We start from the raw sequence: 23835 nt of genomic DNA on the forward strand, positions 1-23835 counted from the left end.
CAGTATCTCAGGCTGACTTTGAAAAAACAGCCTCGCATGCGACATCTGCAAGTTGTTTGGTTGCCTGCATATGCACTTTCTGCATTAGGAGATCAACTTTGGCACGTTGTTTGATTGCCTGCATTAATTGTATCGTCGCATACAACTACATGTTGTTTGGTTGCCTCCATGAGGTATGATTAACAGCTAGCACTTGCACTTAGCACACAGAGTTAAGAGCTAGCAGAGGAAGGGGGAGAAGAAATGCAATGTGCGCCGGACCATGGCGACTGCGGTGGATAGTGGCCGTGGTGCCGGACCATGGCGACTATAGTGGATAGTGGCACGGCGAGTGACACCGTCGGTGAACTAGTTGCGGTGCTCGCGCAAAGACAGTGGACAGAGGAGGAGAATGCAATGCTCGTGCCATGGTATTGTTCATGAAAGGGGAAGGGTGTCGGCGTTGAGAGGGACGAATAGGAGGGCTCTGAGCAGAGGACAGAGGAGCTCGACATGGCGGCATGAGTGCACTAGACTGCTGTTCAAGGAGAGATGAAGCTACGGTCGTCGAAACCCAAAACTTACAACACAGATATCATGCGGAACTGCGAGATTAGGCTGCTGGTCAAAGGAAATTTCAAACGATCGATCGTGTGCGATGAATATGACAAAATTCGTCTAGAATAGCTCCAAACGGGAACACGAAATAAAGAATTTCCAGCCGACGAAACTACCAACCGATCGCTTGAATAGAACCGTAGCATCGAGGTGCATCTTTTTCGTGTAGAGCTTATCTCAAATCGGAGCACCGTTGTGTACAAAGGGACAAGGAAGAGAGAAGATTAGAGAGAAGCTTACTGGAGGTTGAAGAAGACCTCAGGTAATCACCTCGCATCCCTTCCTTATCCACTCATGCAAGGGCCCGCTCGTTTGCATTTGCCTCGGCCTTGCTCGCAAGAAACTGCCGATCTAAGTATTTCCAGCGAGGCAGGTCCAGAGGTGCTTTAATTTCATGCTATGCAGGCCCAACAATATATGCAGCCAACCAAACAGCCTGTTTCCTTCCCGCGCGGGTCTAGTTGGGCCTCATGCAGGCAACCAAATATGCCCTAGGAGCGACGACCGATATTTACCAGATCTGCCAACACCATCTATCTTGCCAAGAAGAAAGAGGCCGGACAAGTAGGGTAATGCTGGTCCGTACGTCCCTTGCGTGACGGTTTCCGTGATTGGCGCTGTGGCGATCGGGAGGCGCTGTGGAGGTGACCCAGGTTCACTCGTCGGCACAGGCGGCAGCGTAGAGAATGTTACCGACCAGACCACAGCCATGCATGGTGATGGATCGCATCGACCGACCGACCTCCCGGGCTATCGATCAAGCCACGGGATCGGGGATCGCAGACGAGCACGCCCCCGCCCCGCTCCCCGTCGACGCCATGTTCCCCGCCGGTCACCACCTCGATGGCATGGGAGGGAGTGGGACCCGTCGAAATCCCCTCGCACCCTGACTCCCTCGCCGGTCTCTCGCATGGCATCGCATCGATCTCCACTCCTCTGCGTGGAGACGTCACCGTACGTCCACCGATGAGGTGGCGGCGCCGCCTACTGCCTCTTTGAGTCTTGACTCTCCTGGTCTCCTGACAGGAATTATTTAGTCTTCTTTCCTTCTTTCTTTCTTTCTTTCCACCACCAACCGTTCCGATTTCTTATTCCTATTTCGGTTCAGTAGCGGACACGGAAGCGGGGCGATATATGCTTCGCGCTCTGCCCTGCAGCATCCTCCGCCCCCTTCCACCCTGAATCAGCAGCAACGCCCTGTCTCCACTCTCCACCTCCCCAGCCGCTACGTGTCCGAGCGCCGACGATCGAGGTGCGGATTACTTGGCTTTATGCCGTCAAATCACCGTGTTTTCTGCTATTTTGGTCGTTGGACCGGTGCTATTCTTTGTCTTTCTGCTCCTTTTCGTTGAGCTTTTTAAGCGGAAGAACTGAACCGAAACAATTCGGCGTATTAGGTTTTCTTCGTAATCATAGTTGTAGAAACAGAGCATGCAGAGTAACTGGACTAGAACATATGTAATACAGCTGGTGTTGAGAGGAGCTTACATCATGTCATCATCAGTACTAGTAACTACTCCCGAGCTGGTGTTGAGAGGAGCTTACATTCGGAGTAGTAAGCATAGGGGTAGGGGATGAAAAGCTGACCAGTTGCTGGTCATCATAAGCTTACAGTATTTTGTCAATGCAAACAAGCTCTAGGAGAAAACTTGCACTGACGATCTTTGTCCCGAGTATTATTCTGTTCTTTTTAACAAGCAGCCTTCAAGATAGTTACTACAAATATTATTAGGAATTTAGGATGGATATTTTGGGTCTGCACAAAGTCCAAACGAACATGATGGTGAAGTACTTTGCAATTTTTCATAATCGAGTCGCCGTCACTACATATACTACACATGTTTCCCCGGTTCTTCGTGAATTCTTCTGTCTTCTGAGCCAACTTAGTTGACATTTGTATTTCATCCCGTGCAGCAGCAGCAGCATCTCAGGATCCATCCATATCCACTAGCAAACTGGGGACGATGGTGTTCAAGAAGGATGATAACTTCGGAGAATGGTACTCCGAGGTGTGTTTTCTTACCTTCTTTGGCCCTTGCCGTCTTGGTGAGGCTTGCCAAGTCGATTTGGGCTTAATACAAAGCGAAAGTGAAGTGTAATATAGGGGCCATGATTAAGGCGCTGAAAGAAGCCCCGGACAAGATTTGATATGATTAAGGCTCCGTTAATATCTGTTATGGTCGATAGCTTAAAATTTGTGACTTCGTCAACAAATACTACCGAGATTGGTTCACTTGCTTTTTTGGTGTTTTGTTACAGTTTTTCCTCTTGAATGCGACATATTACATTGGTTCACCTGTCGCCTTGATGTTGGTGCAGTCGTGCTCTCTGAATTATTCTTGGTTTAATACTCATTTTCTCATTTAGTTCGTTTTCTCGAAAGAGAAAAGGAAAACTTGATTTGCTGTGCACTAGTTGGATGATTCCAGATACCAAAATTCAGATAATATCCCGTTCTTGCTAGGGGGGGTCTTATCTGAAGCTTTGTTGTTTCTTTGTGCAGGTTGTTGTTAACAGTGAAATTATTGAGTATCATGACATCTCTGGCTGTTATATTTTGAGGCCGTGGGCGATGGAGATCTGGGAATTGCTGAAAGTGAGTTTTATGCTATGAAATTCAGTTAATTGAGATGTTTTTTTATGGACTGTTAGTATTTTCCCTTCTTTGCAATTAAATACAAATATGCTTTGTTGCAAGTTTTGTAAATGTCATTTTCTGTGGTGATGAAAGAAAGGCATCTCTATATGTAGAGACTTATTTTTACTGCCATCTGAAGCTTGATTTGTCAAGCATATGCCTTGTCTTCTTTCTTTTTAATCATTATTATGGTGATAATTTGAACTTAATTTGTCCAGTTAACTTATCGACATTTGATATGCTGAGCTACAATCCCCCTTACGCACTTAGATATGTGATACCATATTTATTTCAGCATTAGGAATATAAGTTTCACTTCTCTTCGTCAGTCTATGGCTGTATTGTATTCAACTTTTGTTGCATCAGCCTCTCTCATCAGTACCTTCTAACTCTGAATTATGTAGATTTATATCGTTGGCTGCACCGGAATCCTCATTGTTTGTTTCATATTATTTTATCTTATCAAGTGACATTGACATTATTATTATAGCCCCGTTTCTTTTAATAACCGATATGTAATTTTTGTGCAGGAATTCTTTGATGCAGAAATAAAAAAACTGAAGTTGAAATCTTATTATTTCCCTTTGTTCGTTACTGAGAATGTTGTGCAGAAGAAGAAGGACCACTTTGAGGGCTTTGCTCCTGAGGTGTGCTTTTCTCTCTCGTCCCTTACATTCAGTTCTGTATTTTGCCAGTGACTTCATTTGAAGTGACTTTGTGCTACTCGCATATCCAACATTGAAGTGACTTCATTTGTACGATTAACAACTGAAAGAAAAATAATCTGTATGAAATGATGCATACATGATGCTGGAAAGTTAAATCGTTTTTTTCTTCTTCTTTTGGTGTGGACACTGTCCACAAGAAGTGTTTGGTTCAAATAGAATTTCTAAGGGGTACCAGAAAACCAGAGCTTTATGAATCATCTGAAGGATGCCACTGTTTCCTTTTTCTTCGGCTTTGCTAGAACTCATCTAGCTGAGTTTAGTTATGTCTCATTCACTTTTATAGCCATTGGATTGATACTATAAGATGCGTGTGTGCTGACGTGGTTTGTAGGTACTATTTCTATTTGTTTTTGTTTTCAGATGAATGAGACCAAATTATATCTCATCTAGATGAGTTCTAGGCACTCCCCTTTTTCTTTCTTTCTTCTTTTGGTTAAATGTGAGGTAACTGGACCTGAACCGCTCATATTTATTTGTGAAATTTGGTGCACAAGTCTCATGAAGAAACTCCCTGAGCACCTTATTCCTTATGAAGCTGTTGTACTTAGGAAACGTTGCTGTTGTAAAGACAATTTAAATTCAACGAACTCGATAATATCCCTTTATAGAAGACCTTGAATGGATGATTAATGAAGAATGTGTCCTGTCAAGCTGTCAAAACTCCAAACTAGTTTGGTGCTGACTATGAGGCTTGTTTGCAACACGTGTCACTGCCTCTCAAGGAACTTCCAGCAGAGTTCAGTCAGACCAATAAGATTGTGTAAATCAGTGGCTGCAAGCCTGTGATTGTTGGCAGCTGTCATTTTTTTTTAACATTTTGCGTGCGGCTTTTAGTCCATCAGTGCTTCATAAATATGTTATTTCTTTAATTAAATGTGTGCGATGATCCTAAAAAGCCGTGTCATATTTTTATTAAGCTTCTATTTGATGCTTTATCCATTCTCTTATTGCCCTTTGGTCAGTTATGTAAAAAGGTAAGTACTAAGTAAACCATTAATTTGTTTTCCAGGTGGCATGGGTTACTAAAACAGGAAATTCTGAGCTGGAAGCTCCTATTGCAATCCGTCCCACGAGTGAGACGGCCATGTATCCATACTTCGCTAAATGGATAAGAAGCCATCGGAACTTACCTTTGAGATGCAACCAGTGGTGCAGCGTTGTTCGATGGGAGTGTAGCAATCCAATTCCTTTAATAAGGTAGCTCCTTGTTTGGTGCCTGGTGGCCTATTACGTTTGTGCACTTCTCCCATTCTGCTTATCTTCTGTAGTGCCTACAAGATTGCCATTATTGTCTTTTTAGTTATTACTAGTAATAGTGAATGCAAAATATTCATTTATGTGCGAATGAAATAAATACAGTAGCAAAGTGGCTGCTGAAATATTAGTTGCCGGAGTACTAGGGCCAGGGACATCTGTTTCTTTGAATCATAGAATAGCTCTCTAGCAAATACTTTGTTGCCAACTCTGTTTTCTCGAATGTCAACATTTTGAACGAAAGGACCAAAGGAAGATTGGTAAATAAGACTCGTACAACTTGGACTTTCACAGAATTGTTTCAGCCCGGTTACTCTATAATTCCAACCTTATATGGTATCTACAACCACCAATCATACTGTTCTGCTACAATAGCCATCTGATGCTCGCTAACTCAAGAACTATGACAATTTTAAAAAAATCTTCAATATAGTGAAATAATGCAAATTCCATGCACCTTATGTTTCTGCAAAGGCGCATGATGATGGCTGCATCCATTCGGACTTTTCTTACCTACATAAAATTCTCTAACATTCTGCAACTGTTCTACTCAGGAGCCGCGAATTTCTTTGGCAAGAAGGGCATACAGTTTTTGCAACTAAAGAGGAGTCAGATGAAGAGGTATTAACTACTTATTTATGTACTGTTTTAATATTGGTTTGTTATGAACTAGCGCTGGTTTACTGGGTTGGTTTTAACCCAATATGAATTATGAAGGGAACAAATGTAGCGACCAGACCTCAAACAGTCTGATCTCTGTGCTCAGGTGTCATCCCTGGATCAGTAATGCTGACACCACACAGTACTCGGAGGATTTATAACAGAGTAGCAATCACACACTTATTACATCGAGTGTCTCAATAAAGAACTTATTACAATAAATATGGCTTAAGGCCATCTAATAACTATAACAGCGGAAGGCTTGGAAGATAAGTGAGTCCATCAACTCCAACGGCATCACTGAGTATAGAACCACGACCTAAAACTCCTTAATCGTCGTCTGAAAAGTCTGCAACATTAACGTTGCAGCCCGAAACGGGTCAGCACATGGAATATGCTGGCAAAGTAACACATAGAGAGTAATGGAATGAAACAGCTATACTATATGCATATTTGGCTGGTGGAAAGCTCTATGGTTACTGTTTTGCGAAAAGCCAATTTTTCCCTACTGCAAAGGAATAAATTTTATTTAACTATCATGGTAGTTGTTAAACATTGAGAACGGTTGACAGCATCCTCAATCCCAATTAAGCATCATCATTAAACAAACCCCAACAAAATTAATTTTTAGAGTAACATGTTGAGATTCACATGATAATCCAAGTACTAGATACTCAAGCTGTCCATAACCGGGGACACGGCTAACCATGATTAGTTTATACACTCTGCAGAGGTTTGCGCACTTTTCCCCACAAGACTCGATCGCATCCGTTTGGTTTCTCGCACTACATGGTGTTTGAGAAACGGATGACCGAGACATAGTCTTTCAGAAGCGCTAGCACCTTACGATGGATAGACCGTTACACCTACTTTCCCCTACATCTGCTAGTCTACCCTGTAAGAGTTCGCACGACTTAATCAACTATGCTAGAGCCCATAATAGCTTGTGGCTGCACACGGAAGTTTCTAGTATGAAAAATCTCATGATCCCTTTGGGCCTGGGTGGCGGTCCATAAAAAAAACAGGCAATCCTGGAATACCCAGGTACCTCAATCCACCCAGATGTGTGTTTAAGTTGCCACCTTAGATAAACCATTAATTAACAAACTCACATCTGTCATGGATATCACTCACCCAATCCACGTCTACTAGCATAGCATGGCAATAGTAAGCAAACGTAAAAGTAACTCCCAAAGGTTTGATAATACAACAGGTAATAGGTACTACCTCAACTACTTCCCATCTCACAGTTTAATTAGATTCTAATCATGCAATGTTTGAGGATTGATCTAATGCAATAAAACTGGGTAGTAGGAGGTATGATCAAAGTGTTACTTGTCTTGCTGATGATCCGCGAAACCTAAAGATTCGAAGTAACAGGCGGCGCACTCCGGGTATTCTATCGCAGACAAACAAACAAGCATACAATAAGTATTCATCTAATGCACGGGTAAAACTCAAGTAAGAGATCTAACCAGAAGGTTCAACTTAAGAACTCCGGTTTGCAAAAAGAATCAAATCAAACGAAGCAACGAAAGTCAAACGGCAAAAGAAACAAGCTTCGTTTACTATTCTGGATCTAGGGCAATTTTTACAATGGCAAAAACTTGTTTAAGTTGGTTAAACGGATAAAGGGTTTCGAGACGAAACTCCAGGCGCTTGAATCGCCTGATTCCGATAAACGAGCGAAAAGTTATACTAAAACGAAAATCGGATCAGGAATCGCGATCAGAAAAATCGCGGATTTAATCCGAGAAAAAGAAAAACGACGAACGTTCGCTAGAACGAACGAACGGACGAACGCTCGCTAAATAAATAAACCGGAAAAACCGATCTATTTTAAAAAAACCGAAACTAAAAAAATAAAACCGCGACCCCTTTTTTTCTCTCTTCTTTTTTTTACCTCGGGAGGCGGGTCGGCGGCGGCAGGCGCATGAATCGAGGCGCGGCTAGGGTTAGGGTTGGCGGCGGCTCTGGTGGGCTGTGGCGGCTCGGGCGGCGGCTATTTAAAGGCTGCCCCCGGGCGGAGTCCCGCTCGGGTACGGCCCAAAGTCGGTTCGCATTTTTTTAGTTATTCCGCGTAGAAAAACAAATAAAAGAAATACTAAACGGACTTCAAAAATCCCGAAATAAAATTTCCCGGGCTTCTAAAATCAAGCCGCACAAGGTGAACATTTATTTGGGGCCTAAATGCAATTTTGAAAAACGCACATTTTTCCTAAATTCAAATAAAATAACGAAAAACTCCGAAATAAATTCTTATTTGATTTTATTATTAAATCCTCAATATTTCTTTATTTTGGGAAAGTCATTTTATTTCCTCTCTCATATTTTTGTAATAGAAATAATTGACGATAAAATAATTAAAATCAAATGATCCTATTCGCAAAATTTGAGAAAACTCAAATATGAAAATAACGAAATCCCCAACTCTCTCCGTGGGTCCTTGAGTTGCGTGGAATTTCTAGGATCAAAACCAAAAGCAAATAAATATGATATGCCATGCTGATCTAGTGTATAACATTCTAAATTGAAAATTTGGAATGTTACAAACCTACCCTCCTTAAGATGAATCTTGCCCTCGAGATTCGGGTTGGGTAGAAAATAGGTGAGGGTGGTCCTTGAGCAAATCTTCCTCTCGCTTCCAGGTGGCTTCATCCTTCGTGTGGTGGCTTCATTGAACCTTGCAAAACTTGATAACCTTGTTGCGGGTGACTCGACTGGCATACTCTAGAATCTTAACTGGTTTCTCCTCATAGGTCAAATCGTTATCCAACTGAATTGCTTCCAATGACACTGTGTCTCTCAAGGGTATGTCAGCCATCTCCGTGTGGCACTTCTTCAACTGAGAAACGTGGAACACATCATGAACTCCTGACAATCCTTCAGGCAATTCCAACTTGTAGGCCACTTCTCCCATACGTTCCAATACTCGGTATGATCCTACAAATCGTGGCGCTAACTTTCCTTTAACACCAAAGCGCTTTGTTCCCCGAAGTGGGGATACTCGAAGATAAGCTCTATCTCCAACTTCGTAAACTGTCTTCTTGCGTTTAGAATGTACATAACTCTTCTATCTAGACTGGGCTATCTTGAGCCTATCGCGAATCAATTTCACCTTCTGTTCAGACTCCTTAATCAAGTCAGGTCCAAACAACTGGTGGTCTCCAACTTCATCCCATGTCAAGGGTGTCCTGCACCTCCTTCCGTACAAGGCTTCGAAAGGGGCCATCTTTAAACTGGATTGATAGCTGTTGTTGTAAGAGAACTCTGCATACGGCAAATTCTCGTCCCAACTAGATCCATAATCTAGCGCACAAGCTCTCAGCATGTCCTCCAAAATCTGATTGACTCTCTCGGTCTGTCCATCTGTCTGTCGATGAAAAGTTGTGCTGAACTCTAGCCTGGTACCCAAAGTTTCGTGCAACTGATTCCAGAACTTTGAGGTAAACTGGGTTCCTCTATCTGATACTATACTCCTCGGAACTCCATGTAAGCATACAATCCTGGTCATGTATATCTTTGCCAACTTAGCACTGGTGTAAGTGGTCTTTACCGGAATGAAATGAGCTACTTTCATCAACCGATCAACTACAACCCAAATCGAGTCATAGCATGAACGAGTCCTGGGTAATCCCGTGATAAAATCCATGCCTAACTTATCCCACTTCCATTCGGGTATCAGCAATGGCTGTAGCAATCCTGCTGGCTTCTGATGCTCTGCCTTTACTCTCTGACATACATCACAAACTGCTACATACTCCGCAATATCTTTCTTTATTCCGATCCACCAGAAAATCTCCTTCAAATCCAAATACATCTTGGTATTTCCTGGGTGAATCAAATACGGTGAATCGTGTGCCTCTTGCAGAATCAACTTCCTGATCTCCAGGTCATTGCGCACATAAACACGGTCTTCAAACCATAGGGTGTCGTGCTCATCCTCACGAAATCCTTTAGCCTTTCCTTCGCTCATTTTCTCCTTTATAGAGGCAATCTCCTTGTCAGTCTTCTGAGCTTCTCTGATTCTATCCATCAAAGTTGACTGAATCTCCAATGCTGCTACATAGCCTCTCGGAACTATTTCCAAACATAACTCTCGAAGATTTTCGACTAACTCCCTTGGTAATTCTCCCGTCATTAGGGTGTTGACGTGGCTCTTACGGCTTAATGCGTCAGCTACTACGTTAGCCTTTCCGGGATGATAATGCAATCTCATATCATAATCCTTGATGAGCTCCAACCGTCTCCTTTGTCTGAGGTTTAACTCCTTCTGCGTGAAAATGTATTTCAAACTCTTGTGATCCGTGTACACCTCACAATGATTCCCAATGAGGAAATATCTCCAAGTCTTCAGTGCATGCACTACGGCTGCTAACTCCAAATCATGTGTAGCATAATTCAACTCGTGAGGTTTAAGCTGTCTTGAGGCATATGAAACAACTCTCCCTTCCTGCATAAGCACTGCTCCAAGTCCTCGACGTGAAGTGTCGCAGTACACCTCATAATCCTTGGTCTGGTCTGACAAAATCAACACGGGTGAAGTAACCAAGCGTTTCTTCAACTCCTGGAAACTAGCCTCACACTCCTCAGTCCATATGAACTTGGTATCCTTTTTCAACAACTCCGTCATAGGCTTCGCAATCTTTGAGAAATTCTCAATGAATCTCCGGTAGTATCCTGCGAGTCCAAGGAAACTCCGGATCTCTCCAACTGTGGTTGGTGCTTCCCACTTGGTCACGGTATCAACTTTAGTGGGATCTACAGATATACCTTCTCCGGATATAACGTGTCCGAGGAATCCTACTTCCTTCAACCAAAACTCATATTTGCTGAACTTGGCATACAACTGATGTTCTCTGAGCTTCTCAAGTACCAATCGCAAATGCTCCTTATGCTCCTCTTCACTTTTCGAGTAAACCAGAATATCATCAATGAACACCACGATGAACTTATCCAAGAACTCCATAAACACTTTGTTCATCATGTTCATAAAATAGGCAGGTGCGTTAGTCAGACCAAATGATATAACGGTATACTCGTATAGCCCATACCTGGTGGTAAAAGCTGTCTTAGGTATATCCTGTTCTCGAATCTTCAACTGGTGGTATCCTGATCGCAGATTGATCTTGGAAAATACCTTAGCTCCTTGCAATCGATGAAACAGATCATTGATCATTGGTAGTGGGTACTTGTTCTTGATCGTTACTTCATTCAATCTTCGATAATCAACAACCATCCTTAACGATCCATCCTTTTTCTCCACTAGAAGTACTGGTGATCCCCAAGGCGACGAAATTGGGCGAATGTATCCTTTATCCAATAACTCCTTAATTTGCTTCTTAATTTTCATCAAATCCTTTGCAGGCATCCTGTATGGTCTCTTTGATATTGGCCCTGTGCCTGGCAATAGCTCAATCAAAAACTCAATATCTCTATCCGGTGGCATGCCTGGCAACTCTTCTGAAAATACTTCAGGGAAATCCATTACCACTGGTACCTCCTCCTGCACAACTCCTGTTAAACAATTTACTTGAGTCCCTTTTGGCACATGTCGGGATACATACTTGATCCTTCTCCCTTCTGGGGTAGTAAGCAAAATTGTCTTACTGGCGCAATCAATGTTTCCTCCGTACATCGATAGCCAATCCATACCCAGAATTACATCCAATCCTTGTGATTCCAAAATGATTAAATCTAAGGGAAACACATGCCTACCAATACTCAATGGCACTTGAAAACATCCTTGACTGGCCATATACTCCGCTCCTGGTGAGCTTACTAGCATAGGTGTTCTAAGAACCTTAGTGGGCAGGTTATACTTATCCACAAATCCCCTTGATATGTATGAATGCGATGCACCAGTATCAAAAAGAACGAGTGCAGTAATTGACTTAACCAAAAACTTACCGATTACGGTATCTGGCTGCTCTTCAACCTCCTCCACGTTAACGTGGTTCACCTGTCCCCTGTTGAAAGGGTTCGGCTTCTTCCCAGAGCTTCCATTGCCATTCTGGTCTTCAGGACATTCATTGGCATAATGTCCGGTCTTCTGGCACTTAAAGCAAGTGACTTGGCTCAGGTCCTTCTTGGCTGGGGTTGATGGGTTGGTACGGTTCTGGCCGTTGCTTCCTCCATTGCCATTATCATTCTTGGCGCCGTTGTGATTGTGCGAGCTACCTCCTCCATGGGTATGCTGAAAATGTCCTCCCGGTCTAGGGGTAAAACGTGGCTTCTGTTGGGCTGCAGAATTGTACTTCCTCTTGCAGTTCTCAATTTGCTGCTGCTTGCCTTCAATCATAAGAGCACAGTCTACCAACTCCTGGTAGTTGTTGAAGGTTGCTACCATCAACTGCATGCTCAACTCATCATTCAGTCCTTCCAGAAACTTCTCCTGCTTAGCTGCATCCGTAGCAACGTCATCTTGGGCATAACGTGCTAATTTACTAAAGTCCTCCACATACTGGCCAACTGTCCGTCCTCCCTGACGCAAGTTGTGAAACTCACGCTTCTTCATGGCCATAGCTCCTGCTGAAACATGGGCAATTCTAAAAGCCTGCTGAAACTGGTCCCAAGTGACAGTGTCGACAGGGAAAGTGGCTGTGAAATTCTCCCACCATGATGCTGCGGGTCCTTAAAGCTGATGTGCGGCAAACTTTACCTTCTCCGCATCTGTGCATCCTGCTGTGGTCAACTCTCTAGCTGTCTTGCGGAGCCAATCTTCTTCTACTATCGGCTCGGTGCTACTGGAAAACACCGGCGGATTCAGTCTAAGAAAACGGGCTAAGTGATCAACAGGTGGTGGTGGTTTGTTGTTGTTGTTCCCCTGATTCTGATTCTGGACTAGCAACTGCATCAATGTGTTCTGCTGCTGGATCAACTGGGTGAGCTCTGGTGGAAAGGTAAATCCGGGGTCACATCTCGGAGGCATCTGAGGGTTTAGAAAAGATGAGATTTAGAATAGAGGGGTCTAAAGAGAAAACACTACCCATATGCACATGAGGCAAAAGCAAACAATTCACTTCATTCAATCAAACAAGGGCATACAATCAATCTAACTATCGCAAAAGTGCTTCAGACTACTGTATTTACATGGTGGACTGCTACTACTGATGAGGTGGTCTACTAAAAATATTCTTCGGTTGCAGACTCCATGATATCTGCTCCGGCTTCATCAACATAGTCATCATCGCTATCATCTGGATCCGAGTCGGTGTCGTCGATGATGATGTAGTCTTCCGGGAGAATCTCCTTGGGTTCTTCGTCTTCATCTACTGGTATAGGGCCTCCCATAAATATTCCGATCTTCTTGATCAGATCATCATTCTTCTCCACTAATACTTCTATTTCCTCTTCATAATCTTCACGTGTAGCCTTGAGTTCTTCCTCCAGTTCCTTGATTCTTGTCCTTGCCTTCTTCAGGTCTATCATGTCGGCGCACATCTGGTTCTCCTGTCGTCAAATGTGCTGGTTTAACTCCTGGATAAAAGTTGCAACTGATCTATCCTTCCTGGTGCTGATCATCTCCCAGTGTTCATCTCGGCGCCCACAAATCTGGTAGATAGTATCCTTGAGATCATTGCGGTAGACTTCTCGAATGCGTCCCATGGCGATGTGAGCTGCCATGCTCTTTCCTAGACTCCAAGTTGGTGCATCAAAAGAAAACTCTATGGGCTCAGTGACTGGCATGAACGTCCTTCCTGAAACTTGAACTTGAATCATCCAGCGCTCTTCTTCAGGTAAGGTGGCGTTGTAGGTTCCGGTGAAGCTTGGTACTCCTATGTTCAGGTATCTAGTGACTTCCTTCAAGTGACGTCCAAAGGGTGTATCGTCATCCGGTTGCGTGAACTTGTTCCTTGCATCCGCCATCCTAAAGAGTAGAAAAGATGAGAGGTCAGAAGAGAAGAGAGTGAATAGTGATCTAGGTCTTTAGCTTAGTGGTCGTGTCCTACAGTCAGCGTATAATCTGATACCATCTCTGTAGCGACCAGACCTCAAACAGTCTGATCTCTGTGCTCAGGTGTCATCCCTGGATCAGTAATGCTGACACCACACAGTACTCGGAGGATTTATAACAGAGTAGCAATCACACACTTATTACATCGAGTGTCTCAATAAAGAACTTATTACAATAAATATGGCTTAAGGCCATCTAATAACTATAACAGCGGAAGGCTTGGAAGATAAGTGAGTCCATCAACTCCAACGGCATCACTGAGTATAGAACCACGACCTAAAACTCCTTAATCGTCGTCTGAAAAGTCTGCAACATTAACGTTGCAGCCCGAAACGGGTCAGCACATGGAATATGCTGGCAAAGTAACACATAGAGAGTAATGGAATGAAACAGCTATACTATATGCATATTTGGCTGGTGGAAAGCTCTATGGTTACTGTTTTGCGAAAAGCCAATTTTTCCCTACTGCAAAGGAATAAATTTTATTTAACTATCATGGTAGTTGTTAAACATTGAGAACGGTTGACAGCATCCTCAATCCCAATTAAGCATCATCATTAAACAAACCCCAACAAAATTAATTTTTAGAGTAACATGTTGAGATTCACATGATAATCCAAGTACTAGATACTCAAGCTGTCCATAACCGGGGACACGGCTAACCATGATTAGTTTATACACTCTGCAGAGGTTTGCGCACTTTTCCCCACAAGACTCGATCGCATCCGTTTGGTTTCTCGCACTACATGGTGTTTGAGAAACGGATGACCGAGACATAGTCTTTCAGAAGCGCTAGCACCTTACGATGGATAGACCGTTACACCTACTTTCCCCTACATCTGCTAGTCTACCCTGTAAGAGTTCGCACGACTTAATCAACTATGCTAGAGCCCATAATAGCTTGTGGCTGCACACGGAAGTTTCTAGTATGAAAAATCTCATGATCCCTTTGGGCCTGGGTGGCGGTCCATAAAAAAAACAGGCAATCCTGGAATACCCAGGTACCTCAATCCACCCAGATGTGTGTTTAAGTTGCCACCTTAGATAAACCATTAATTAACAAACTCACATCTGTCATGGATATCACTCACCCAATCCACGTCTACTAGCATAGCATGGCAATAGTAAGCAAACGTAAAAGTAACTCCCAAAGGTTTGATAATACAACAGGTAATAGGTACTACCTCAACTACTTCCCATCTCACAGTTTAATTAGATTCTAATCATGCAATGTTTGAGGATTGATCTAATGCAATAAAACTGGGTAGTAGGAGGTATGATCAAAGTGTTACTTGTCTTGCTGATGATCCGCGAAACCTAAAGATTCGAAGTAACAGGCGGCGCACTCCGGGTATTCTATCGCAGACAAACAAACAAGCATACAATAAGTATTCATCTAATGCACGGGTAAAACTCAAGTAAGAGATCTAACCAGAAGGTTCAACTTAAGAACTCCGGTTTGCAAAAAGAATCAAATCAAACGAAGCAACGAAAGTCAAACGGCAAAAGAAACAAGCTTCGTTTACTATTCTGGATCTAGGGCAATTTTTACAATGGCAAAAACTTGTTTAAGTTGGTTAAACGGATAAAGGGTTTCGAGACGAAACTCCAGGCGCTTGAATCGCCTGATTCCGATAAACGAGCGAAAAGTTATACTAAAACGAAAATCGGATCAGGAATCGCGATCAGAAAAATCGCGGATTTAATCCGAGAAAAAGAAAAACGACGAACGTTCGCTAGAACGAACGAACGGACGAACGCTCGCTAAATAAATAAACCGGAAAAACCGATCTATTTTAAAAAAACCGAAACTAAAAAAATAAAACCGCGACCCCTTTTTTTCTCTCTTCTTTTTTTTACCTCGGGAGGCGGGTCGGCGGCGGCAGGCGCATGAATCGAGGCGCGGCTAGGGTTAGGGTTGGCGGCGGCTCTGGTGGGCTGTGGCGGCTCGGGCGGCGGCTATTTAAAGGCTGCCCCCGGGCGGAGTCCCGCTCGGGTACGGCCCAAAGTCGGTTCGCATTTTTTTAGTTATTCCGCGTAGAAAAACAAATAAAAGAAATACTAAACGGACTTCAAAAATCCCGAAATAAAATTTCCCGGGCTTCTAAAATCAAGCCGCACAAGGTGAACATTTATTTGGGGCCTAAATGCAATTTTGAAAAACGCACATTTTTCCTAAATTCAAATAAAATAACGAAAAACTCCGAAATAAATTCTTATTTGATTTTATTATTAAATCCTCAATATTTTTTTATTTTGGGAAAGTCATTTTATTTCCTCTCTCATATTTTTGTAATAGAAATAATTGACGATAAAATAATTAAAATCAAATGATCCTATTCGCAAAATTTGAGAAAACTCAAATACGAAAATAACGAAATCCCCAACTCTCTCCATGGATCCTTGAGTTACGTGAAATTTCTAGGATCAAAACCAAAAGCAAATAAATATGATATGCCATGATGATGTAGTGTATAACATTCTAAATTGAAAATTTGGGATGTTACAACAAATGGCTAGTCTGAAGCAGCGCAGCAGCTGACCTAGTTTAGCGTATGAAGCTATACGATACGAAACGTCTATTATGGATTAAAAAAATATCACTGTTTAAATTACATCACCGGAAAGTTGAAACTCATATGATGTCACTCTTTCATATCTCAAACACAAATAATCTTATTTTTATGTAAGTAATTTTTCCCAATAACTAGTTGCTCAAGTCCTCGCGTATCAAAGGCATACTCGAATGAATGAAATATTGCTGTGTTCATTATAAGGTGTGTTTGATAAAATGATTCTATGCCAACCTACATGTGGAATTTCAATGTTCACAATTTTATCAGGTTCTCCGTATATTGGAACTCTACCGAAGGATATATGAAGAATTTTTAGCAGTTTCAGTGTCCAAAGGGAGGAAAAGTGAGATGGAAAAATTCGCTGGTGGACTTTATACAGCTAGTGTTGAGGTATTGATATGAGAACTTTGCTAGATTTAGCTTTCTTAAAGCTGTCCTAGTAAGAAGGCAAGCTGTATGTTTATTTTCAGGCCTTCATTCCAAACACTGGCCGTGGTATACAAGCCGCAACTTCAAATTGTCTTGGTCAAAACTTTGCAAAGAAGTTTGAAATCTTTTTCGAGGATGAGAATGATCCCGCTCAAAAAAAGAAAGAGAAGAACAAAAGGTCCTTGGTGTGCCAGAATTCTTGGGCGTACACCACCCGCTCGGTAATTCTTACCCTCTACTTGATATGGGTTTCTATTTCTTTCTCTGTTTTACTTTCTTCTGAATGCTGAAGTGTTGGAAATGACAATGACGGTTTTCATATATTATACATATGTACTTACCTGATTATACATCTTGCTGGTTGATGTAAATTATTTGATTAGTTTATAAATCACTTTGTAAGAACAACAGGTGGCAAAATAGGTACATGGCATTTATGACATACTCACTCCGTAAACTAATATAAGAGCGTTTAGATCACTACTTTAGTAATCTAAACGCTTTTATATTAGTTTACAGAGGGAGTACATGCTGTCGATTCTATACATGCATAGCTACTTTCTTTCAAAAGTATCCTCTTAGCACTGCCAAAGCATTCACGTATCAATAGTAGGAAATGGTAAGGTGGGGAATGCTGGTATACATTTGGGTGTAATTTTCACGACGAAAAAAAAAGAACACCCAGTCAGTGCGAAGCCGCGCGTGAGAGCCCGCTCCCCTCTCGCGACCGCCCCGCTCCTAGGGTTCCCTCGCCGCCGCCGGCGGCGCGGGGACGCCGCCGCGGCCAGAGCCCGCTCCCCTACCCCTCCCCTACCCCTCCCTTCCCTTCCCCGTACCCCCGCGTCGCCTCCCCGAGTGGGGCGACCGGGGGCCCCTTCGCCGCTCCTCTCGAACGCCCCTCCCCCGCCCCTGCCTCCTCCCGCCGCCGCCAGCGAGCGCCACCGGGCCTCGGCCGCGTGGTGCTGGCGGCGGCGGGCCTACCCTTTCCCCGCACGCGGTTCCCTCCTGCTCGAACGGTGGTGGCCTGCGGCGGTGCTCCTCGGTCTGCATCGGTGCGGCCCCTCGGTGGTGGTGCCGCGGGCCCGGTGGCTCTCGACGCGGCGGTGCGGCCGGTGGGCGGCGCGGTGGCGTTGTGGCTGGCGGCGCCCGCCCAGCCCAGATCTGGGCCCTTTTGGGCCCATCTGGGTTGGGGCGGGCCGGTGGCTTGGTGCTCGGCGGCGAAGTTCCTTGGTGGTGGCGGTCTCGGGCGGTGAGGACTTCGTTGGCCGGCGTGCTGCAGCGTGGTGACAGGACTGTCCGGGTCCATGTGGGCCCGGCCGGGCCATCGAGGCCTGGCAAGTCCTCGTCGCCGCGTCCGGTCGGCTCCGTTGTGGCGGTGGAGGCTGTCCCCTCCTTCCGGTCGAGTTGTGGTCGCTCCCGTGGCTGATGTCTCATCTTCCTCTCCAAGCCTCGTGTTGACAACTCCAGTGAAGCGGGGAGGGTTGTCCGGTAATCATGGTGGCACAAGCTGGTGGGTGGCTGAGGAGGTGGTGCATTTCGAAATGCCTGAGGTGGAGGTGGTGGTTGTGGATCGGGAGAAATCCCTGTCGGCCTGGCCGGCACCGATGCGATGACGCCTGCGGGCGCCGTCGGACCTTCCTGAGGGGCATTGGGTATACCCCTTCCCCACTATCCCTCGCGTACCGGGGGAAACCCTAGAACTTGTTCGGGCAACAGCGGCGGCATCGTCGCACTCCCTCTTGAGGATGTTGCTTGGGGCGCGGCGCTTCGGGATGCTGGGAGCGTGGTGGTACTTCTTCGGAGGGTGCAGCGGTTACCGGACTTCCCTTCTTCGTTGATCTGCCGTGTCGGCATTTATTTCTCTTTCTTCTTGTTGTTTTTCTTTTGGGCTTATCTGTGCTGCGGCCCCAGCGAGTTGGATGTATCGGGTGTTTGCTTTATAATATAAAACGGGGGGAAACCATTTTTCTTAATTTTCACGACAACTGTTTTTGATATTGTAACTAACTAGACACTTCTGTGTAGTGGCAGCTGGACAGTTGGTAGTTAGTGTTCTGTTTTATTTTCTCATCAAGTTGAGAATTTTGGTGCTAATTCAGCGGGCTGTGAATAACCATGTGGTAATCTTGGCAATATTGTGGGGTGTTCTATATGTTGTCGGAAAATGTATTGCATGTGTACAATTATTTTGTGTCTGAAATATCCCATCCGAATGTTCCACCTAAATTATGTTCAGATATCTAATAATATGCAGCACTTATGGTCTTCTTGCAGATTGGAGTGATGGTGATGACCCATGGCGATGACAAGGGCTTAGTGCTGCCACCAAGGGTGGCACCTATCCAGGTCATAGTTATTCCTGATCCATTAGAGGATGCGGACACGACGGCTATTAACGAAGCATGCGAGACGATTGTATGCACTCTAAACCAAGCTGGGATTCGCGCAGACTTGGATACTCGTGAGAACTACTCTCTGGAATGGAAATATTCTCACTGGGAAATGAAAGGTGTTCCCCTGAGAATCGAGATAGATCTGAAAGATCTGGCAAACAAGCAGGTACCTGGAGTTGTCAGCATACAGTTTTTTACAGAGTTAACAAAGATTTGTCATCATGTCATGAACATCCATTCTGCGGGTTATTCAAACACATAATCTTTTGTCTTTTCAGGTGCGCGTCGTACGGCGAGACAATGGTGCAAAGGTTGATATTCTTTCGACCGATTTGGTTGAGCATGTAAAGGTGTTGCTGGATGGGATTCAAGATAGCTTGTTTCAAACAGCCAAGCAGAAGAGAGATGCTTGCATTGAAGTCGTCTACACTTGGGACGAATTCACAGCAGCTTTGAATGACAAGAAGCTGATCTTGGCTCCATGGTGCGATGAAGAGGTAAGTGAAGGCCTTCTCCACGTATATTATATTCTGCATCGTTGTAATAGGGTTTCCCCTCAGCATGTTTATCACTCAATTTCTTGCCTTCGGTGCAGGAGGTTGAGAAGGACGTGAGGGCTCGGACCGAAGGCAATCTCGGCTCTGCCAAAACATTGTGTGCTCCATTCGATCAACCAGATCTTCCAGAAGGTATATACGGTATCAGATTTCCTGAAATTTCAGTGCAGGTGGGCTACGTTTTAGGTTTCTGTTTTGCTGATGTTCGTGGCTCTGATCGTCTGCATGTGGTATTTTGCGCTGAAATTTTCAGGAACTGTGTGCTTTGCTTCTGGAAAGCCCGCCAAGACCTGGTCGTTTTGGGGCCGCAGCTATTGATTGAATCTTCTCCGTGTGTGCCATGATACCGCCTGCCATGCTGCGGTTCTTTGCCATTCCTTGCCGTTTGGAGAGCCCATTGATTTTGAATAGGCCTGCAATCTTGGACTTCACGCACCCGCGCACGCACACATGCACACATATTTAGCATGCGGTGTTGCTTATTACTAGAGGTTAATGTGCGCTTCGCCGCGCCGTTCTTCACCTGTAGGATTAACTCTTTTTTCTATGTTGCCTTGGGTTTAAATTATGTTATGTTCTTTCATCCATATATATCGTGTTGGCCTGCTACTGAAGACAATATTGTTCTGAGATAAGAGTGAAGTTGTTAGGTGCATTGTTGTGGAGTCCTTCCATGTTTCCGCCTCGGTGTCAGTTGATGGTGGTTGTATGAGTCCCTTGAGAGCTCTCATTCCACGCTGAAATCGTGGAATTGTTGTTATAAGGCTCACATGGGCCGGCACATGAAGCTCTCGGCTTGGCTCGGCTCCCTATTTCACTTGTTCTCTTAGTTTTTTTTCAGTCGCTCCACTGCTAGCTCAGAAAAAAAAACGGTTATCGTACTTTTTACTTAAAGAAGTTCATTACATCAAAAGTTTATGTACTTTAAAAAGATCTTGGATTTTTATAAAATGACTGTGAATTTAAAAATATCCGTGGATTTCAAATAACATACATGAGTTTGAAAAAATTGAAAATTTAAAATGTTCACAAACTTACAATATGTTCATGAACTTTAAAATTATTCACTAATTAAAATATGTTCATGAGTTCAAAAAAATAATAGTGATTTCTTTTTTAAAAAAAGTTCAATGTCTTTAAAAAATCATCCTTTTAAACATATTCATGAATTAGCATGTGAAAACTAAAAAATAAAAAGAGAAGAACAAAGGGGAAAAGATAAAACAAACAAAAAACAAAAACACAGGAACTAGCCAAAGAAAAACTATTAAAATTGATGAAAAACACAGAAAGGTGAGAAAACAAAAAACCAGGCAATATCTTCTCAAAATAATAATAATAATAATAATAATAAAGGTCGGCTCAGTGACACACACCATTATAGGCGGTGGCCACTGTTGAATTATAGATGGGCCTTGGCCCATATAAGACAATAATTCGTGGTCAATCTTTTAGGGCTATGTAGGTGCATGACAAGTGGTGTGAAGTTTAGTACCACCTCCCAAATTGAGGAGAGTTGAGGCCTCTTTATATGGGCTGCTCTACCACTTGCCATTCGGAACTTGAGAAGAGTGGTACACGTGTGCTCCTCCTACGCCGCTGCCCACCTCATCATGTGCATGCATCGTGTTTCATGAATCGAGCCAAGCTCAGACCTATGCTTGCGCTTTACTTTTGTTGGGAAATGTTAATTAATTAGCGAGTCGTTCACAAATGCGACTCAATCGTGGGTCTAAGCCCAGGCCCACGACTCCCTACTCGACGACGTATAAATTGGAGGCGCTTGTGGGATGGATTATGTGGATTAAGATGATCTTCAGCTCAAGATGTTCTTCAATTATGTTACATGGGGTGTCTTAAAAGCAATTTCACTGCAAAAGAGGTGTAAGACAAGGGACCCTTTGTCATCACTGACCTTTGTTTTGGCTGCTGATCTTTTGCAAACAGTAATGGAGCAATGCAGGCAAACATCATCCAAGCATCGTTACCCTATCAAGCAAATCCAGATTTCTGTTATTCAATATGTTGATGGCACAATCCTCATTCTGCCTGCTATTCAAAGCAAAGTAATGCGAGTGAGCAGTCTGTTAGGTCACTATGCTTCTCAAACTTGTTTAAAGATTAACTATCATAAGTCAATTATGGTACCTATTAATGTCACTGAGGTAACTCTGACTCAACTTCTCAATGCTCTTGGATGCAAATAGGGGAGTTTTCCTTTTACTTACTTGGGAATGCCTCTAAGTGCAAAAAAAATTAAGATTGAAGACTTCCATTTGCCAGCAAATTGAGAGAATACTTGCAAGGTGCTCCACTATGCTATCCTATGATGGTAGACTTTGGCTCGTCAAATTAGTGTTTTGAGCTCTAAATATTCTTCATGAGCACCCTGGCTCTTCCAGTGGCTATCACGAGCCACATCAACAAGTATTTAAGACACTTCCTATGGAGAAAATTTGGTCAGGGCAATGCTAGACTTGCACTAATTTCTTAGAAAAAAGTGTGTAAGGCAAGGTTTCAAGGAAGACTAGATATCCTGGATGTTGCTCCGCATAACAAAGGCCTCATGATGAAAATATGCATAGATTATTTAACAGGGGAAATCTACCTTGGGTTAACGGTTAACCTGATCTGGGAGACCTATTACCTATAGACCTCTCTGGTATTAGGATGGAGGGCTCAAGTTGGTGAAGAACCACCTGAAACTTTTAAACATGTACAGACAAAATTCTGAATGGAAAAATTGGCAATGGACAAACCATACTCCTTTGGCATGACCGGTGGCCAGGGCAACCTTTGATTAATAAATATCCAAAGCTGCATTCTTTTGTCAAAAATGATTCCAAACTGTTGCAAGCTGGATAACATCTGATGACCAAACCCAATTTTTTCATACACCTCTGTCAGCTCAAGCCTTTCTTCAGTACATTGAGCTTCAAGGTCTGATTGATCAGCGCAACAACTTTTGGGTACAGGACATTGCAAATGTCATGGGGGGAACAAAAATACTCCTAAATTAAGATGTATCAGAACCTATGTGCAAATGAGGAGGAGCACATTTTCTTCAAATGGATTTGGAAAAGTGCAAACAAACTAAGACACAAGATTTTCCTCTGGCTTCTCCTGCATGATAGAGTCAACATCGGGAATCTCTTAAGAAGGAAAACTTTCCACTTGGAATTTTACGAATGTGTTTTCTATAATGAAAAATCTGAGGAAAGTGCAAGGCATCTCTTCTGGGATTGTTGTTTCTCTCAAGATTGTTGGACCAACATCATTCCAAGCAAAAAGATGGGTATCTCTAACTTTGATGATATACTCCTAGCCCACCAACTACTTCCAAGGAAAATTGCTATTGATGTCTCATACAAGGATGTTGGAACATTTGGGATCCAAATAAATGGCAAGGTCTTCAGAAATGAAGTCGAGACTGTTACCTGTTGGAAATTCAAGCTCAAGGAAGATGTTGTACTGTTGGAGCGGATAATCAAGGCAAAACATTTAAATACTTTGAAAGGATGGATTAGTGCACATCTATGATGCTGGCACTTTGAGAATCAAATCTACTAGATAATTTCATGTTCCCAAGAGTAGGAATTGGTTGAACTCAGTATTTTTTTCTTTAATTTTATTGTTGTTTCACTTGTTCCCAGTTATTTTCCTTTACAATTATTTGTTCTACGGTTTGCGATTCAAAAAAACTTGAGGTGAATTCAAGAGAATTTCAAACACCTTTCGGTAGAGTATTAGCTATTGATGAGGTATGTGTTAGTCTAGTAGAATAATGGACATGCTGCCTTTATAACATAGTCTCAACGTACGTTATGATTTGTTATGAATGTTTAATTGGCCATTACACATACGTATATTTATATTTATGTGTCACCTCTGCTTTGAGAAATTTTACTGGTGAATTTATGAACCCCTGTAGAATTTCCTACATAACAAACTTCTTCAAGCTACTTTTACATGCACTTTTAGTTTCTGTAATTAATCGATCTGAAATTATAGAAACACTTATATTAACATCATGTGCCCATAACTTA

The 23835-nt window shown here is 43.2% G+C and overlaps 1 protein-coding gene across 2 annotated transcripts; it reads left to right on the plus strand.

The window, feature by feature from the left end:
• The first annotated feature begins 1346 nt into the window (after positions 1 to 1346).
• Positions 1347 to 20593, plus strand: LOC125521045 (proline--tRNA ligase, cytoplasmic). 2 transcript variants are annotated; one of them, XM_087535630.1, is made up of 12 exons: positions 1347 to 1849; positions 2512 to 2606; positions 3101 to 3193; positions 3766 to 3882; positions 4973 to 5160; positions 5772 to 5838; positions 16678 to 16800; positions 16881 to 17060; positions 19114 to 19398; positions 19511 to 19729; positions 19828 to 19921; positions 20043 to 20593. In XM_087535630.1, the coding sequence occupies exons 2-12, from the start codon at positions 2562 to 2564 to the stop codon at positions 20105 to 20107; spliced, it is 1476 nt and encodes a 491-aa protein (XP_087391756.1). In that variant the 5' UTR covers positions 1347 to 1849; positions 2512 to 2561; the 3' UTR covers positions 20108 to 20593. The 2 variants fall into 2 exon arrangements, with proteins under 2 accessions (XP_087391756.1, XP_087391755.1); XM_087535629.1 differs by having other exon boundaries at positions 1350 to 1848; positions 2508 to 2606.
• The last annotated feature ends 3242 nt before the right edge of the window (positions 20594 to 23835 follow it).

The sequence above is a fragment of the Triticum urartu genome, chromosome 7A (assembly GCF_056163025.1).
Source record: "Triticum urartu cultivar PI428250 chromosome 7A, HENAU_Tu73, whole genome shotgun sequence".
Classification (NCBI taxonomy): domain Eukaryota; kingdom Viridiplantae; phylum Streptophyta; class Magnoliopsida; order Poales; family Poaceae; genus Triticum; species Triticum urartu.